The following is a 19,828-nucleotide window of genomic DNA, read 5'->3' on the forward strand; positions in this document are numbered from 1 at the left end:
CTTAGAAAAAGGATTCCGAGCATTTAATTGGTTCTGACGAGAAGCTGAGGAGATAGGGGGCTTGATTGGAAAGCAACTTGGATTAATGTTTTCCTTGGCTAAATTAAAACAGAGGGAATCAGGAGAATCACTCTTTTGACAGTTGTCCCACCAAAGCCCTTGCACCTCTTCGAGTACTCCTGATTTAATGAAGATCTCCTTTTCAATGCTGTCCCGCCAAAACTCCTGCGCCTCTTCGAGTACCCCTGACTCAATGAATTTCTCCTGGTGTGTCGAGTGGGCTGCCAAGTTAGAAAACTCCCCGAGGTCTAATAATGAGCCATTCCTTTTTTGAATAAAATGTGACTTTTCACCTTCCTCTCTCTCGATAAGGCTGAAGAAGCCTTTAATAACATCTAAACGGCAAGAGCCGACTCTTTCCTCATTAAAGGTGCCTTTTCGCTTTCCTCTGAGATGTTCCCGCTCGCATTTAGTGAATGAGGGCTGCTCAACAGTGCTAACTGATCTGGCGGCCGGAAAGTTTCCTCTAGAGAGGCTTTTGGATTCCGCGAATAATCTGGAAATGATTGGGAGGTTGTAAGGAAAGACCATTCAGATTCCATATCAATTGTTTCAGCACCTTCATCCTTTAAAACTTGATTTAAACGATTAAATCTATTGGATTTGAAAAGTCTTTAATGGTTAAGTCTCCATAACTGAAAGCAAGCACCCCTGAACATTTAATATCTCCAAAATTCAGAAATATGTTACAAGATTTTCATTTTTAACTTCAATGGTCGCAGGCAAAAAACCACAAAGGTTTTTCTTGACTTTGATTTTTGCTTCCTGCCAGTTTGTGAGGTTGAGAGTTTCTACCGCTATGGATTCAAGGCCGCCAAAGTATGCTCCAATTGCTTCAAAAGTGTTTCTACTCCAAAAATCTAGGGGAAGATTTTTGATTGACAACCAACCCCCGAATCCTTCCATGACTGAAGGCCTACCATGCCTTTTCGAGTTCCATTTTTCAAATAATAAATGAAAAGAGCCAAATAGTTGCCACTTACCATGAACTTTAATCAAATCTTCCAACTCCTTGTCCAACCTTGATTAATGCTTTATCTGCAAACAGGGGATTTAATTAAAACACTAGAATTGAAGGCCACTCTCAAATATTGTGCTATTTCCTTCCAATCATTGAATGCAAATAACCTTGAAACGATCCATAAGTTATGAAAATCTTCTTGAATGACTTCGGTGTCCTTCTGTACCCAGAAAAGGTTCTTGCTCTGTTTTTCCTTGGCTGAAACAGAGAGATGTGACTGATTTTTTAAGAACATTTTTGAAGACTCTGGATCTGGAGTAATGGACAACTTCTGAGAAGCTTCTTACTTGAGTCCTTTGAGGATTGGATTGGTCTTATGCCTAACTGTGCTGTGGTGAGCCTTTGGCAATAAACTTTCCGGTTGAACAGAGGGGATTAGGGGGCTTGTGATGCAAGAACTAACCATTTCCTTAAAATCTTGCCAACCAGACTTGCTATCTCCGTAAGGTATATGGATGTTCTTCCTTCCTCCTGATGAAGGCCAAACTGCACATTCTACAAACCAATGATCCTTGCTACGAAATTTAGCTAGCCGAATGAAACTTTGATCTACTCTTTCCTTTAGTAAGAAGAATTCGAAGGTTGGACCACTCAAAAGTCTACAAAAGCTGTCATGAAGCCAATGCGCTGAGGTCGTTGATAAGGAAGTCTTCTGACCTCTTTTCATGTCTTCCACCCAAAATCCATTCTCCCCTTGCCACATACAGAAGAAATGATCGAGGATGCAGCAACTTTTTAGTTCCATTTTGGTAGAGGGCAGAGATAACAGGCTTCAACAGAGGGAGGGCGGGGAGGCGAGGGGTAGATGAGGAGTAGAAGGGCAAAGGGGAACAGGATGAACAAGGAGGAGAGAGGGGAGAGCATTTTTCCACTCTGAAGAAACAATTCCTACCTTTGAACTATCAACAAATCTTGTACAGCAAGTATCAACCAAAACTTCTTTAACGAAAAACCAAAGACAAAAAAACAACAGCAATATCCTAAGACAAGACCACACTATGCTGTAAAACAGAATCCAACAGCTTCCAGCTTCAGTCAGTCATCGTGTATGAATGCCGGCCAATTTAAGCTTATATCTTGTAAAGAGTAACCTGCAAAGATTTTAGAAAGAGAGCACCATAATGAAGTATTGAGCATAGCAGCCTCAAAACGAGCAAACCAAGGAGTTTCCTTATCTTGGAACATTCTTAGATTTCTTTCAAACCAAAGTTCAACAAGCAAAGCTTTTACTCCATTAATCCACAACAGATTTGGAGACTTCTTGAAGAATGGCCCTATAAGAACTGCTGCATATTGTTCTTGAAAACATTATCAAAGACCCAACAAATATTGAAGCCTTCAAAAAGAGATCTCCAACAATTAATGGCATAGGCACAGTCAAAGAATATGTGTTGGAGGTCTTCCCCTTCTGATTTGCATAAAGCACACCGATTGGGAGACAAACAGTGAGAAGGCAACTTCTGTTGTAAAACTAAAGAGCAGTTAAGTGCCCGAAATAGCATGATCCAAACTGTAATATTCACTCTCTGAGGACAATTGGACTTCCATAATGCTTCCTGAAGCCTTCAATCCTCCTAACACAAGGCCTCCATCTTTTTGCTTTCTAGAGACAATCTCCCATTTCACCAAGTGATTTATCTTACCATCTTTGTTGCCCTCCCAAAAGAAATTCCTTATGATTCTTTCTAGAATTAAGACCACCTTTTCTGGCATCAAAAAGGAAAACATATAGTAAGTTGGTAAACTAGAGAGAACTGATTTACAAAGTGTTGCTCTTCCTCCTCTTGACAGGTTATACCTTCTCCATTTGTCCAATTTGTTCTGCAATTTATCAATTACCAACTGCCAAAACCCTATTTTTTTATGGTAGCTGCCCAAGAAAAGGCCAAGGTATGAAAAAAGGAGGTGCTCTATTTTACAATTTAGCCTTGAGGCTATTATCCACAGCTTGTCTTCTTCAATATTAGTTCCACAAATGGCAGATTTTTCCCAATTAATTTTCTGACCAGAGGATCACTCGAAAAGTGGAAGAGTTTTTCTAAGGTTATCAAGCATTTCATCATTATATTTGCAAAACAATAAAGTGTCATCTGCAAAATTGAAGAATGGAAACATGAATATTATCTTTTCCTACCACAAAACCTCCATACTTTCCTTTTCCGTGGATTCTGGCAATCAAAGTGCTTAAAACTTCGCTAATTAAAAGAAATAGGAAAGGAAAGAGAGGGTCCCCTTGCCTAATTCCCCTTGTAGCCATTATTCTCCCTCTTGGTCTTCCATTAATGAATATGAGGAATCTTGGGTTAGCAATACAACCCATAATCCAAGTAATCCATTTGGGGTAGAAGTTTTTTCCTAGTCTATTCTATCAAAGGCTTTTTCGAGGTTTACATTTCTAACCTCTTCTTTAGGGAAGTTGTTAGACTCCATGAAGTGCCTAAATGCACTGTGTCAGGCAAAGATGTCAAGTTTCTTAGTCATTTTTGGTGTGTTCTATGGAAGAAATTTGACACTACATTAAAATTTAGTACCACATCTCATCCTCAAACAGACAGTCAAACAGAGGTAACCAACAGAACTTTGGGGAATCTCATAGTTGATTTATGCAAATATTTTATTTTATTTGGTCTTATTTGTAACAAAACGCAGTTTTTCCTCAATAAAGAATTTTTCCACCGAGCTGATTGCATCATGAATTAATCTCATTTATGAAAATAACTTTAGTTTCTCACAAAAAAAACTATGTACGAAAGAAGTCCAAAATACATGCAATGAAAAACTGTACCTCAGTGCCAGGGCAGAATAAGGATATAAAAGAGGCAAATGGAGGGTCATTTCTGTTATATTCCAGGGCGCCATCAATTATACAAGAAATTATTGGAAGAATAATAGCATGCCCATTCTCGGGATGATGAAGAACAAACAAAGCTGGAAATAAACATATGAGATAGAATACTCATCAAGAGATGATTACACACTTAGAAATTAAAATGTTATGATATTAAAGTGTTGATACCTAAAACATCATCGAAGAGGCGCTTTTCCTTCGATTGGAAACGGCTCCGAATCAGCTGTTAATTGAACAACTGTAAGTATGCATATATCAACTACTAAAGCCTTGTACTAAGAAATAAATAAAAGGAAAAAGTTAAGTGTCTCAAGGCTCTATAATATCTTCTTTGCTAGCATAGAAGTGAAACAATTTCCCTAATGAATCAAATTATGGAAATAATTTGAGTAAGATTCCCGTTCTAATATGGGAAAAACATAATTTCTGCTCCGAAACAAATAGCATACCTCAGCAATGTCCTCTGAGAATCGTTCCGATGTAAACTGACCCAAGTACTCAACATATGCAGAACACTGAACCTGTAAATAGAAAGAGAAAGTGCACTAAGAAACACACAAATGCATCGTATCTCATGCATTGACCATTTCTAACAATATTTTTTTTTGAAAAGGAAACGAGACTTTTTCATTGAAATAATGAAATGAGTCTAATGCTCAAAGTACAACGAAACAAAAATAATAGTGAGAATACAATGGAAATTTCGCGACAACAAGAATAAAATCAAAAGAAAGGAGGACCAGCCCTAAGAATAAGAAAAAAAATCCAATGAACAAAAGTTTCTGAATGAGACTGCTGACTGCTGTTGACAAAGAGACGAAATTGAAGCTTGAGCAACATGGGACTTGGAGAGCAAAAGAGACTTGATAAAGAGATCATAAAAGGAATGGTTTGCAATCTGGACAACAGGAGACCCCTAACATCCATTAATTGATCACCCTCTGATTTTATACACCACCTTCCATCAACAATTTCCACTTCCAAAAAGGAAGTTCCACTCTTTGCATTTCTAACTAAGCTGTCCATTAACTGATGTAACATAAAATTCTTCAAAAAGCTTCGTGAAACTATCTTTTAATAATTCCCAGAATTTAAGGATGAATTCTGAAGTGTAACCATCTAGACCGGGGGCTTTATTCCTTCTCAAAGACACTACTGCTCTTCTAATTTCTGGTTGTGTAAAGCTGGCTACAAGTTGACTGTTTTGCTCTATTGATACTTCTTCCCATTGCAGGTTGGTAGGGATTGACCATACTCCATCAGCCTTGGAATAGAGGAATGTATAGAAGCCTACAATGAGTTCTTCAATTTCTCTAAATGATTTCGTTCAGATGCCCTGGTCGTTGATCATGAGATCAAATTTTTCCTTTTTTTTTGCTGCTAGAAACCTATGAAAGAACGAAGTATTCTCATCACTCAAGCTTAACCAAATCAGCTTGCTTTTTTGTAGGAGGTTTCTTTCTCCTACTCGGTAAAGGTGTATTAAATCTGCTATTAGTGCCAATCTGATGCTTTATTCCTGCTCATCAATATCTGTGTTTCCCCTTACAATTTCTCTTCTTTCAATTTCTTTCAACAATAACTCTTCCTTTCTTTTCCTGTTTTTATCTGAATCTGAATGCCATTTTTTCAAAGAGCTTTTCAATTTTCTTAACTTATCCGAAATGGCATAGCCAACCCAACCTTGTTGACTGTTTACCTCCAAATTTCTTTCAATCAAACTGCAACATTCTTTTACGTTTAACCAACTATTGCAAAATCGAAATGGGGCTGGACCCCATTTGAATGCTCCTTCTCTTGACCAAGTGAATCTTCCATTAGAAAGGGGAATTTCAAGCAAATTTGTATCTTCGATGAATTTGATGAATTTTCTCATTCCTCAAGTCATTCTTCAATAGGGAATCATTCTTGAATTTGGCGGGTCATGTTAAAGTCTCCTCCAATGCACCATCATTTGGCTCTACACAATGACTAGCTAATGATGATAATTCTGCCAGAAACCTGTTTCTTTCTCTGTAATCCCCATTGGGTCATAAACATTTGTTATCCAGTACACCTTTTTGCATATAGGGCAAGCATTTGACTGATAGGGACATTTCCCCTTTGATGACCTCTAACACTGAGATCTTCCCCTCATCCCACATGGTTAAGATACCTCCTGATCTGCCTGTTGCTTCTATGTGAAACCATCCTACCTCCTTTGAACTCCATATGCTTTTGATGGATGCCCTATCAAACGTAGCTCTCTTGGTTTCTTGAATTAACTCTAGATCCGGATTTAATTTATTCAAAAAACTTTTAATGGTCCCTCTTTTTGTCTTGTCTCCTAGTCCTCTTATATTCCATGAAGCTATCTTCATCGAGGCCGCCCTGCTAGCTTGGCAGAAAATCCTAAGCCACTGTCTTTCCAACACGAACTTGATCATCCAAGGATGATTTCACAATCTTCCAATAAGGAATGCAGATTCTAGGGTATGTCTTTTTTATTGAGAGGAGGGAATGAGAAGAGTTCAGAATTAATCACCGTGAGTGTTGCCTCTAAATTGAACAGTTGAATCAATATTGAACAGTTGAATCAATTCCTTGCCATATTCATCCAGATCGTTGGAATTCTCGTGTTTCTTCAACCTCCAAGTTCTCAAACTCTTCACTGCTTGCACTAACAATAGAATCTGTATCATAATCTTGCCGTTTCTGGCTTGACTTGGGTGAAGAACGGCTTGGAAAACCTCGTACGAAAGATAAATCTGAGCCTCTAAATTGAACAGTTGAATCAATTCCTTGCCATATTCATCCAGATCGTTGGAATTCTCGTGTTTCTTCAACCTCCAAGTTCTCAAACTCTTCACTGCTTGCACTAACAATAGAATCTGTATCATAATCTTGCCGTTTCTGGCTTGACTTGGGTGAAGAACGGCTTGGAAAACCTCGTACGAAAGATAAATCTGAGCCTGATATTTTAAGGTCTGAAAGAGTAAAGGAACATTGTTGTAAATTGGAGTTTTCTAATCTGTTTGTGAACATGCCGGGGATGGACTTTAGAACAACATTCTTCGAGGAGGTCAGAGTTTGTGCTTGCTCTCCATGAGTTAAAGAAGGAGGTCTTCTTCTTAGCAAAGTGTTTGGGAAATGGCTTCGGTCAATGTGCTCGTTTTTTGGAGTCTGAGGTTAGATCGTTCGTGAAGCCTTTCGTTTTTAACTTCACCGGGGAGGAACTTTTCTTTTGTTGGAGAGTATCAGCTTCTTGATGACCTTAAGAAAAGACGGAATTGAGAGTATTAACTTTCACATTCTTAATGCAGGAGACGGTGGCTTCAGATTTGGAATCAGAAACGTCACTTTGTGTTGGCTTCGAGGCAACTTTTGATATGGATTCAATGATCGGGGAATGAAGGGTGTCAGGTACAGTTGGTTTTCATAAATCTTGGCCTTTTGGACTTCCTTCACAGAGCAATCAACGGGTAAATTTTGAAAAGGCCTGTTTGCGCCAATACCAGTAATGATTCTTGGGCTTTCTTCTGAAATTCAAGGCGCCTACGAATTCTCTTTCCTCATTATACAGTATCTTTGTTCACACCTAACAGGATTGGACTTCTGATGGGAAGAACCTTTGTCTATGAGTGGGAAACGGTTGACGGAGGATTCTTGAGATTAAACTCCGACGGCTTCTCCGGCGAGTTCTGTTTCAACTTAATCTTTTGAATTGGAACAGGGTGCAAAAGGATTCCTTGAGGAGTTATAGGGGTTACAGGGATATGCTAGGAATGCCCAGCCTTGATTCAACTCATTTACAACTATTTCTTCATCCTTCATAACTCCATTCAATCGAACTAAGTCGATTGGGTTAGCAGAATCTTTAACATACAGTGCTCCTTTGACCTTATTGGGGGGGTTCTAGTAGCTCTCTGTCTCCAAAATTCAGGAATATGCTACCTTTGTTCTCCTCTACAACTTCTATAGTAGATGGCATAAAACCACATAGATTTCTTTTAACTTGAATTTTAGCTTCTGTAACATTTATAAAATTCAAGGTTTCAATTGCAATAGCTTCTAATCCTCCAAAGTAGGTCCCAATAGCTTCAAACGTTTGCGTGCTCTAGTAATTTAATGGTAAACTTTTTATCGAGATCCAACCTCCATATTTCTTTACCACATTCAGTCGACCATGGACTTGTTTATTCCATTTTTCAAATTTCAATTGAAATTGGGAAAAGGGGAATCTGGAAGACCTAATAGAACAACCTGGAATTTGGCAAAGGGTAGGACATCTTCACCTGAAATTCGAAAGGTGGAACAAATCACTAGCCGACCAAGGTCAATAAAAGGATATGGAGGATGGATATCCATTAAAAACCTACCAATGGATTATTGGTGTAAGCAGACATTTGAAGCAATAGGTGCCTACTTCGGAGGGTTAGAATCCATTGCAATTGAAACACTAAACCTACTTAATGTGGCTGAAGCCAAAATTTATGTTAAGAAGAACCTTTGTGGGTTTTTGCCAGCAACCTTAGAAATCTCAGAGGAAAACAGGAGAAGCATTTTTCTACACTATGGAGATAGAGTTTTTGGATCCTCCAAGCAAAATCAAGAAGGAACTTAGGGAAAAAGACTTCTCCAATTCAGTTGACTTGGCTCGTTTAAACTAAGTCATGAAAGATGAAGGGGTGAACTATTCGAGTAAGAATCTAGATTGGTCCTTCCTTGAAACAGCAATAAACCACTCGAACTTCTCAAGAAATCCCCTGTTTTCAAGGGTCTTGATGGATCAATCGAATGCTAAAAATAACAGTCCGCCGGAAAAATTGGTTCAGGGGGCCAGTTTGCCAGAAGAAAAGGCCGGAAAGTTTCAAAGAAAAGCCACACTCTTCAGAAGTCCTAATCGGTTAGGTGTGAACACGTTGTGGAAAGAGAATGTCGAGAATTCATTAAGAAGAGAGAAGGAAGAGTCTTTAATGAAGAGTGAGTCTATAGAGATTTTAAATCATCCCAGGGGAAGTCCAACAGCCGCACCTTCGGTTACTCCAACAGCCGCACCCTCGGTTACTACTAAAAACACTTCAAATAAAAGCTTTGCTAATATCATTAATTCGGTGGAATTCCAACAGCCTAAAAGAGCCAAGAGTGACGTTTCAAACATCATGGATGGGCAGGAAGTTCAATTGACTGCTATAGACCCTTCGCCTTCAGTTATACTGGTCATTTTCAAGCTCTCGGGCCCCACTGTGACAAAATCATCATCATTCTTTAAGGAAGTCCATGGGCCCATTTCTGCTCCCCCACTCCAAAGTCTTGGTTTATTATTAACAGAAGACCTCCCCTGTGCCAAGATCTCTCCCTCAACCCTCTCAGATCGTCCATCAAATCCCACAAGCAAACCTCACCTCCTAAAACCTTATCGAAAGCATTTCATAAGGAAGAAAACTTCATTCTGAAATGGCTGGACATCCATGATAAATGCAGACTTGCTGGAAAGTTGTATCAAGGTGCAAATTCCCACTTGCTCTATTAACAGGTCAGAATATTCTCCCTATAACCCTCGATCTTTTTCTTATCTTGACTTCAAAGTTGGCGGCTCAAACGTGGCTTTTGTGCAAGGTATCTCCGAGTCTCAACAAGTAGTTAATCAAAACTACGATTTTGACGAAGATTCTTTACTCAGCATCAGTAGTGAAGAAATAGACAGCTTAGCCCCTAAATCGCTCCATGAAGAGGAAGATCTCGGTAAGGATCATCACAATGCTTTGTAATGCATCTTTCAATCAAAAGAAGAACCCAAAACAGTTTGCAACATCCTCCCACCCATAAAGCCTACTGACAAAAAGGAAATTCCAAACAATCTGATCTCGATAGTGGAAGATTGTGACTTGATCTTGGGTTAATCCTGAGTGATTACCATGAAAATATTATCATGGAACACAAGGGGCCTGGGTGATGCCTCCAAAAAAATGGTTGTAAGAAGAAGCATAAAGAAAATCAACCCACATTTGGTCCTAATTCAAGAAACTAAGAAAGACTTTTTTGATATTAGACTTATAAAGGAACTTTGGAGCTCCAAAGACATCGGATGGGAGCTTGTGGAAGCGCAAGGCAAATTAGGTGGCATATTAACCATGTGGGATGAAAGTAAAATCTCGGTATTAGAGGTTCTTAAAGGAGGCTACTCCTTATCTGTTAAATGCATCACCATATGTAAGAAAACTTGTTGGATTACAAATGTGTATGGCCCCACTGATTACAAAGAAAGAAAACACATATGGCCGGAATTACATTCATTATCAGATTACTGCTGCGAATCTTGGTGTATAGGTGGCGATTTTAACATCACAGGAAGGATTCAAGAATGGTTTCCAGCAGGGAGATCAACAAAAGGAATGAAAAAGTTCAACAAATTCATTGACTTAGCAAAACTAATGGAAATCCCCCTTGGCAATGGCCAATTTACATGGTCAAGAGAAGGTTCCACAGCTTCTCGATTGCTTCTCGACAGATTCTTGATTTCTAATAGCTGGGATGATTCCTTTGCAAACACCAGAGTAGCAAGACAAGCACGTACATGTTCAGATCACTTCCCCATACTTCTTAAAGCAGGATCTTTTGAATGGGGACCATCCCCTTTCAGATTTTGTAACAGCTGGTTATCCATCAAAGATAGTTACAGAGTTATTAAAGACACCTTGAGCTCGGGAGATCAACATGGTTGGGCCGGTTTTGTGCTCGCTACCAAGTTAAGGAAAGTCAAATCTGCCTTAAAAACCTGGAATGCAAATTTTGAGACAGAAAGAAAAACAAGGGAGGAAGTGCTACTTAAAGAAATAGATAAGCTTGACCTACAAGCCGAAGACTACGGTATTCTGGGAATAGAAAGGGGCATGAGAACCTCTTTGATAGCTGAGTTACTTTCCCTTTACAAAATTGATGAAAGGAACCTAAGGCAAAAGAGCAAACTTAATTGGCTAAGCTTAGGTGATGAAAACACCAAATTCTTCCATAGAGTCTTGGATGCAAAAAGGAGAAGGAACCTTATCTTCGAACTTTTAAATGACCAAGATGTTGCAACTCACTCTTTCAAGGAAATTGAAGGCCTAATATTAGACTTACTCCTCTTTGTACACCAAGTCAGCATGTTAACTATATATATATGGGAAAGAGGCGGTGAATTCAGGTAACATGAGTCATTGTCTTCTTTCATCCTCTACGCAATGGGTCATGGACTTTGGTGCTACTGCTTATATGACAGGTAATCTCAACTTATTTTCCATCCCTTTGTCTTCTACATCCCTCCCCAATGTTATCTTAGCAGATGGATCAAAATCTTCTGTTCTTGGATCTGGCACTGTAACTCTCACTCCATCCCTTCCTCTGTCATTTGTCCTACATTTACCTAAGTTTTCTTTTAACTTGATACTTATTAGTCAAATAACTCGTGACCTTAATTGTTGTGTCTTATTTTATCATGGCTATTACTTGTTTCGGGATCTTGTGACAAAGAAGATTATTGGGAAAAGACATGAATCTGGAGGACTTTATATTTTTTATCACCTGGTATCGACATCAACAACCGTTACTTGTTCTGGCGTTGTTTCTCCATTTGATGCCCATTGTCGTCTTGGCCATCCCTCTCTCTCTGTCTTAAAAAAAACTGTCCTTAGTTTCATAACTTGTCCTCATTAGATTGTGATTCATGTCAGTTTGTCAAACTTCATCATATTAGCTCGTGTCCTAGAATTGATAATCGAGCCACTTCTCCTTTCGAATTAGTTCATTATGATATTTGGGGTCCTTGTCCAATTATGTCCAAAACTGGTTTTCGATATTTCATTACCTTCGTTGATGATTGCTCTCACATGACTTGGGTATATTTTATGAAGAATCATTCTGAGTTACTTTCTCACTTTTGTAATTTTCATGCTGAGATTCGAACCCAATTTAGTGTTCCCCTTAAAGTGTTGAGAAGTGACAATGTCGGTGAATATTTTTCAAAAACACTTACATCGTATCTAAATAAGCATGGAATTATTCATCGATCATCTTTTGCTAATACTCCTCAAAATGGAGTTGTTGAACAAAAGAATTACCCTTGAGGTATGGTAGAGGATGTGTTAGCTAAAGTTGCAGAACATATAATACTACTTCCAGATGTAGCAAATGTTCTTCCGAATTCTTGCTGTACACCAAAATGTCATCAAAGAAGACTAAGACGAAGTGTCATAGGTATGGTTTAAAGATGGTATTCATCAAGGTCTGAAAGGTGAAAGGAGCATTGGTTAGTCCGAAAGGCATTACCGAAAACTCGTAATGGCTTTCGTGGGTTCTAAAAGTCGTTTTCTCTATATCTCCCGGATGCATTCTTATCTGATGATAACCCGACTTCAGGTTTAACTTGGAGAATAACTTGGCTCCATTCAATTCATCAAACAATTCTTTTACCACTGGAATTGGAAATTCGTTCGGAATGGTTGCATTATTGAGGACTCTGTAATCCACACAAAACCGCCAACCCCCATCCTTCTTTCTCACCAATAGTACTGGGCCCGAATATGGACTTGTGCTAGGTCTGATAATCCCCGAATCCAACATCTCTTCCACTAACTTTTCCATTTCAGCTTTCTGCTGATAGGTATAACTGTACGGTCTTATATTGATTGGATTCGTTCCTTCCTTCAAATGGATGTGATGCTCGATACTTCTGCGTGGAGGTAGCTCCTCTGCCATTCAAACACATCCTCAAACTTATGCAACAGCGTGGGTATTGATTCCAAAATGGTGTAGACTTCCTCTGTTCCATACCATTCAACCATTGATACGCCTCCTTCCATCATTCGACATTCTATCAGAAACCCCTGATCCTCCTCTGTCCACGATCTTATCAAGCTCTTCAGACTCACTCTCGCTTTCGTCAAACTCGGGTCACCCTGAAGGGTTACCTTATGATTCTCATGATCGAAGGTCATTGTTAAGTTTCGCCAGTCCACTTCTGTCTTCCCCAAAGAATGAAGCCATTGCATGCCCAAAATTACGTCCACTCCTCCAAGCTCTTACGGCAAGAAACTATCCTTCACCCTCCATTCTCCGATCAAGATCTCCACATTCTTACATAATCCTTTACCTTTAACTGCCGAGCCGGATCCTAAAACCACTCCATAATTTGTAGTCTTTGTAATTTCCAAGAGCAATCACTTCGCTAATCCTTCAGATGTGAAATTATGCGTTGCTCCGCAGTCAATCAGTATCACGACCGGCTCACCCCTTATATCCCCTTTGATCTTCATTGTGCGTGGATTAGTTAATCCCACAACTGAATTCAATGAAAGTTTAGCTACGGTAGAGACTTCTTCTTTCGCGGTCATCATGTTCAATTCCAGTACCTCTTCTCTCAAATCATCCTCCTCGTACAGTTCCATTTCTTCCCACGATCCTCAACCCGTTGGGCCAATGACATCATTTGCGCCAACCCGACCGGTTCCCAGAATTCCACCTCTGCATTGATCCATGGAGCAAGTCCATTCATAAATGTCTCCTCCAACACTTCATTCGAAAGATGCGGTAACGAAGCCACCAACTTATCAAACAGATTCCAATACGCCTCCGCCATCGACTCTTACCTGATTGCTAAGAACCTTCCGTAGATCAATCCTTCTCTCGGCGATCGAAATCGAACCAACCACCTCTGTTTTAGGTCCTGCCAATCTTTAAACGGTTCTCGCCCTTCCTTGGACCGGTACCAATCCAACACGGCTCCGTTAAAACTTATCACCGCTACCGTCATTTTCTCCGATTTCGTCAACTTGTGAATCTGGAAGTATCAATCAGCTCTGAATAACCAAGAATCCGGATCATTTCCACTTAATACCGGCATCTCAACCTTCTTAAATTTAATTCAGTCACTCACCAATTCTTCTACTCCCGATTTGGCTGCATTATTCAACGCATTCGAAGCGTTGTTATTCGATCTTTCAGTCATCTCACTCCTCGATCCCTCCTTTTCCTCTATCGAGACTGTCTTTCCTTTCGCCATTTCGGCCACATACGAAATGAGCATCTCCATGATACTCTTAGCCAATGATGCTAAGTTCCCCTCGATGGTCGGCAATTTCTGCATCTCTACTAGTAGACCCGAGATCTCCTGAGCTAACAATTCCAACTTCTCTTCAAATCGCTTTTGAGCTATCACTCCCAGGTGAGTGCTCTGCTACCAATTCGATAGAATTCCAAACAAGGATTGGAGATTTTTATTATATTCAAATCGTATTGAACGATTACAAGAACAGAGAGCAAAGAAAGCTACCTTGCTTCGTCTCACAGACAAGAGCAAAGTTTCAGCCCTACTAACCACTAACCAAAATATTCACTAACTCTCCAGTCTTCTCCTCTCCTTTTTTACATAACATTTGTTTCCTAACTAACTAAGAGTCACTAATAGTCGTGGTCCTCACCTTCCCAACCGAAGTGCCTTCATCTTTTCCCAAATTACCCTTACTTTTCCTCCTTTGATACTGAAATACGATCGGTGGCCTATCATTGCCATGATAACATTGCCCTAACCTCGTAGTTGAAGCATGTAGAGATGCAGCAATGACACCAATACGGTCTCAAAGTTCTAAATGAACTCAACCATTGTCCCCCTCTTATTTTACGACTAAAAGTCAGGCACATAAACTACCACACTTGTACAGTCGAAAACTCAAGTACAATCGACTTTTCAGATCATCCCAATCCATAAACTTATATTAGTTATCCGCCCACCTATTCCATGACATTACCTCATCATCGAAACTTACCATAGTAACCGTGAGATTTTCAACTTCCATAAACGAGTGAATCTCAAAGTACCTCTTTTCCATAAACACCCAAGAGTTGGGCTCCTCTCCAGCAAACAAAGGCATCACAACCTTCTTAAATTTGTTGCAATACCCTATCCTCTATCTTTGATGAGACGATTCCCATTCCTCAAGAATCTTAAAGACCATCAACTCATCATCATCCTCGACCCTATTTTTGCAAGGAGCCCTTGGTCATCATGGAAGGGAAGGGAAACTAACCACTAGATAATTCCAACATGAGAGTGGCCACTGCCCATTGCTCTCCTCCTCCAATTGTTTGCTCTCAAGAATTCCATTTGTTAAAATTGTTCAAGATTCTGGCCCAAGTGTTGCAATATGCCTTTAATCTCAACTATATCTCTTTCAAGACCTTCCATTCTCTCTTCTAACCTTTTTTTAACATGAGACAAAACTTTTCATTGAAATAATGAAAAGAGACTAATGCTCAAAATTACAAGAACCATAGGTGATAACGGTAAAGCAAAGAAAAAAGTACAAAAGACAATAAAAGCTTGCAATTATAAATGATATCAAATATTGAAAAATCTATCAAAAAATTGGAGAGAGAATACCATAAGTAAGCCTTCAATCTAGCATATTCAAATCAATCAAACCAAGAAAGATGTTTGGCATAAAAAATACGTTGATTCCTTTCCCTCTATAATTCTGACAAAAGGACTTTAACTGCATTTATGCATATCAACACCGATTTGGTAGCCAATTTAGGACCAACCATTAACTAAAGAACATTATCCTAAGACATTAGTGAACATCCACCTGAGATTGAAAATAGATAGGAGCTTGAGCCAATATTTCATAGAATAGTCACATCTAAAGAAAGTGTGAGATAAAAAATCTCAATTCATTAAACATAGGGGGCAAATCGAAGCCATGAGCTTGAAGAAAGGAAACTTCTTATGGAGTAAATCAGAAGGGTTAAGACTTCCATTTAGCATAATCCAAAGAAACATGTTAACTTTCTTGGAGCTCTTTGATTTTCAAATAGCTCGAAATAAGTCTTTTTGCATAGGAGATCCTAAGGTTAACTGACGAGTCTAAGACTTCACCGAAAACAATCCCAATGCACCAATAGTCCAATTTTGGAATCTAGAGTCAACCATCGATTGAGCAAGAATCTCCAAAAACTATTGCAAGGCAGAAATTTCCTCATGTTTCAATAATCAACAAAAATAAGGCTCCAAGAGAGTGGTTCTAACTTCTTTTGCAGAAATACACCTGGAAAAAAATAAGAAAAGACCACAAACAACCATCTAATTCTAGAGAGTCATGAACCTCTCCTACCAAGTAGTTCAACCACAAAATTCCTCAGCGCCTCTATCTCCTTTCCCTCCCCTACAAAAGCCAACAAACTTCCTTTTCCATACTATGCAAAGTCTCCCTAGTATGGAAATTCCTCATAAAACACAAACTCTGTTTTCTAAGTCTCCCAAATTGAGCACATACATACATATATGATATATCAACATTTAGGGACCTCAAAACACTAAATACATAAATATCTAATTGAGATACAATCATGAATCCGTTACATATTAATTTCCCGCAGAAATTCACATGTATATATTTCTTTAGCATGTATTTAGTTTTGATAGTAGCTAACTAAAAGCAAATGGATTGCTTGCTTGCTTCTTCTTTTTTCTTTTACTTTTTACTTTTTACTTTTTTAAAAAAGGAATTACCCTACAAGTATAACATTTCATTAATTAAACTAAATATACAAAAGGGAGGATAACCTCTAAAGCTAATGGAAAATCCATTCCAATTAGAAAAGCAGATAGACCACTCCCATTTTGGCAACTTTGAAGCATATTCTAATTCTATGAGCAATTTGAGCAACTGTCCACTTGATAAAGGATTAAAATTTTAAAACATCATACAACGTTATCAATGAAGAAAAAAAATCAAGGAAACCAATAGAACATTATTTAAGAGCTAGGATTCTTTCTGAAGAATGATAAAAACAGCTTCGGGCTAACTCACGAGTTATTAAAACAGACTAATCAACTTGGACTATATTGAAAATGTGGGAAAGTTACCATCCCAAAAATTGATTCATATGCAAAACATGAAAGCTTCTGTACCTTTCTTTGCTGATCATCATCTGGGGGAGGCCAAAACAAAGAGGATAATTGAAGTCTATCAATCCATCTCTCACTCGAAGTTGCCATCTACTTCCTCTAAATTTCCCTTAAAGCAACCTCTTCAACTCCCAACACATCAACCAGGTAAAATGCACAAACTCCATCTTCATTAGCTACCAATCAAGAATCCAAATGTCGTAATTCAACATCCCAAAACGACAACCAATTTTCGATTAGCCACGAACTCGAAAAAGAAAATCCCTCGCCCAAATCAAAAGCCCTCTGTACCGCTATTGATGTTCCAAGTTTCAGTTTCTGAGAAGTTCCCAAGTCCACACTCCCAGATTTGCAATTGCCATAACCAAACCTCTACAAGATGAAATACAAAGAAAAATAACATACATCCAACAAACAATAAACCATAACCAACAAAATGAAATTATAAACAATTCTTACACAAGAAACTCAACTCAAAAAGAAACAACAGCTTCAAAAAATGAATAACACAAATCAAAATAAGAAGCTTCAATTCAGATTTTCGCAACTTCTATTCAAAATTCTCACCAAGCAGCAATAAACGGTAAAAAAAACAAACAAACAAAGAGAGAGAGAGAGAGAGAAACCTCCAAATCGATTTCGCTTCACCTAAAAAAATCAACTGTAACTCTCTCTCTCTCTCGAATTTATATTCCGACTTAATTTTGTGGAGAGAGAGAGGATCTTTACAAGGGCTGTGAGTTTAGAGAGAGAAAGAAAGGATCTTTAGAAGCCCTGTGAGAGCTTGAAATTATTGCATACGTGGCACTGATATTTTACATACATACATGACATGGAATTTGTTATATCATATGTGAAAGTACGAAAATACCCTGGCTTGTGGGAGTTTTTAATTATGAAGAAAGTTGAGTGCGTAAAAAAGAATTGTAGTTCTAAAGGCAAAGACAAACCGACCGTGATGACTGATGAGATATTTCCACTTGAGCTACGTTATGGTGTGGCGAGGGTGCAGTGTTCTTCTCGTTTCTAAGCCGTTGATTTTTTTAAAAAATTAATGATCTATGGGATGAGAATTCTGTTTTTGATGTGCTGGATTGTATAATAGTGTTTTTATTTTTTTTAATAACTTGAGAGAATCCTTTGACCCTTATAATTTATTTTCAGCCTTTTTTTTATTATTTTTGAGATGCAGAAGGTCTGTCTTTCTAATTAAAATAATCTTCCCAAGTTTTAGTGGGTTGAATGTGTCTATTTATTTACAAGCGTGACATTATTTTCTTTTTTGAGAATTGTTTACAACGTAACATAATAGGTAATTGAGTATACATTTAAAATAGGGAAATTAGACGGGGTAGAACTTTTTTGGTTTTCTTTTTGAAAAATAGCAAAAAAAAAAAAACAAAAATCAAAATTATTATAATAATGGCAACGCATGCCGTTTGCACGTGCACAATTTTTTTTATTGATATATTATAATTAAATTTACTTTCACTCATCAATTTAAGTTTTTGGGTCCATTAATAATTTAAGATGGTATCAAAATAAGTTGGATCAGAATATCTTGTATTCAAATCCCTGCAATATTGTTTCGTATTATACCAAAAATGTCCTCATATGAATATACTATTGTTCTCATATGAATACCATTGTTTTAAAATTTAGGTTAATTGTGAGATTTGAGATATCCACTTATGATTTGGGTATTTTAGTCCTTTGAGGTAAATTTGATTTAATATAAGAATTTTACGTTTCGTCAGTTTTACAATGATAAAGATGTTTTGCCATTTTGTAAAATGCAAACTAAAATTTGTCAATTATCTTGTTAACTCTTTAATATAAATTCTTTAGTACAAGAAATATTGAATAAATATTAGGGTGTTGATATAATATTAAATTTATCATAATCACCTACGAGCAAGAGGTTCAAAAGATCATTGCAATTAATATTGATTTCTACTTGTTGGATTTTCTTCATACTTTAAGCCCACAAGTGAATGATATAATTAAACTTATCATAATCTATTCGCAGTTTTAGAGATGCTTAGCTTGTAGGAAAACCTTGTACTTGTGTTATTTCCATGTTTGTGTAGTACAATCTTTTGAATCTGATGTAGTATGATTAAGTATTATAAATTTAGATATTATAGTCAAATCCTTAATTGATTAGGATTGGGATTAGTCTCTATGATTGATTAGAATTAAGATTAGTTTTCTTGGTTTAGTAGGATTAGGATTAATTTCTTTGATTAATTAGGAATAGGATTAGTTTGCTTTCCTATTCTGTATAAATGGAGAGATTGTCTTCTTGTATTGGCAACTTTTTACCATTAATAAAATTCTCTCTTGATATTCATACATTGGTATCAGAGCATCAAGATCAATTGGGCTTGATGGTGGGAAAGAAGTCTATTATGACAGAGACTTCTCAAAACAAAAAGGCAGCGATACCATCGTCCTATCACCAAAGACTACGACCAAACGCTTGCAGTCGGTCGTAGGTTTTGTCGATGGTATCATGAGGTTACTAGAGAAACTGTCTCTTCAGTTGGATCAACTATCCGAAGGGTAAAAACAACTTCAAGAAAACGTGAAACATCTACAAGAAACTACAAAAGTTCATGTTCCAGGGTTCCAAAAACAACTCCACAACATCCAACAACACGAGATTCGCTTAAGAAACATCAAAGAACCAATTGTAAATATTCAAGAACTCCTCAATAACATCCAAAGACCACCAAGACAGAGGACTTTTCAAAGGAAACAACATCAAGAATTAGAATTGTCAAAGGAAGAAATCAGAAAAGAAGAAGAGTCAGAAAAAGAAGGAGAAGAAAACAGAGGCGATGGCCATAACCACATATTAGAATAAGACATAGGACAAGAATTCGGTAGAGAAAATCAAGAGACGAGAGAGAAGCAGTTTGTATTTGCCATGGAGTCGTTGGGAGTTCCAGCTTTATTGGAGGAAAATGTTCAC

General features: G+C 37.9%; 2 protein-coding genes across 3 annotated transcripts in view; one reads left to right on the top strand and one right to left on the bottom strand.

Moving 5' to 3' along the window:
• LOC120085897 (protein GIGANTEA-like) overlaps positions 1-17,791 on the bottom strand; it is a 77,426-nt gene extending 59,635 nt beyond the window's left edge. Inside the window, exons 1-5 of one of the 2 annotated variants that reach the window (XM_039042169.2) lie at positions 17,478-17,791; positions 16,855-17,223; positions 4,379-4,450; positions 4,098-4,152; positions 3,867-4,009 (exon numbers count right to left, since the gene is read on the bottom strand). In XM_039042169.2, coding sequence (XP_038898097.2) covers positions 3,867-4,009; positions 4,098-4,152; positions 4,379-4,450; positions 16,855-16,941 — 357 coding nt within the window. In that variant the 5' untranslated portion in view covers positions 16,942-17,223; positions 17,478-17,791. The other variant, XM_090318297.1, reaches the window with a different exon arrangement.
• LOC150033840 (uncharacterized) lies at positions 5,296-19,339 on the top strand. The gene is made up of 2 exons (XM_090318298.1): positions 5,296-11,169; positions 19,219-19,339. The coding sequence occupies exon 1, from the start codon at positions 9,827-9,829 to the stop codon at positions 11,096-11,098; it is 1,272 nt and encodes a 423-aa protein (XP_090174424.1). The 5' UTR covers positions 5,296-9,826; the 3' UTR covers positions 11,099-11,169; positions 19,219-19,339.
• Positions 19,340-19,828: the final 489 nt, after the last annotated feature.

This window comes from Benincasa hispida, chromosome 9 (genome assembly GCF_027475165.1).
Source record: "Benincasa hispida cultivar pf3 chromosome 9, pf3_genome.v1.1, whole genome shotgun sequence".
Lineage (NCBI taxonomy): Eukaryota > Viridiplantae > Streptophyta > Magnoliopsida > Cucurbitales > Cucurbitaceae > Benincasa > Benincasa hispida.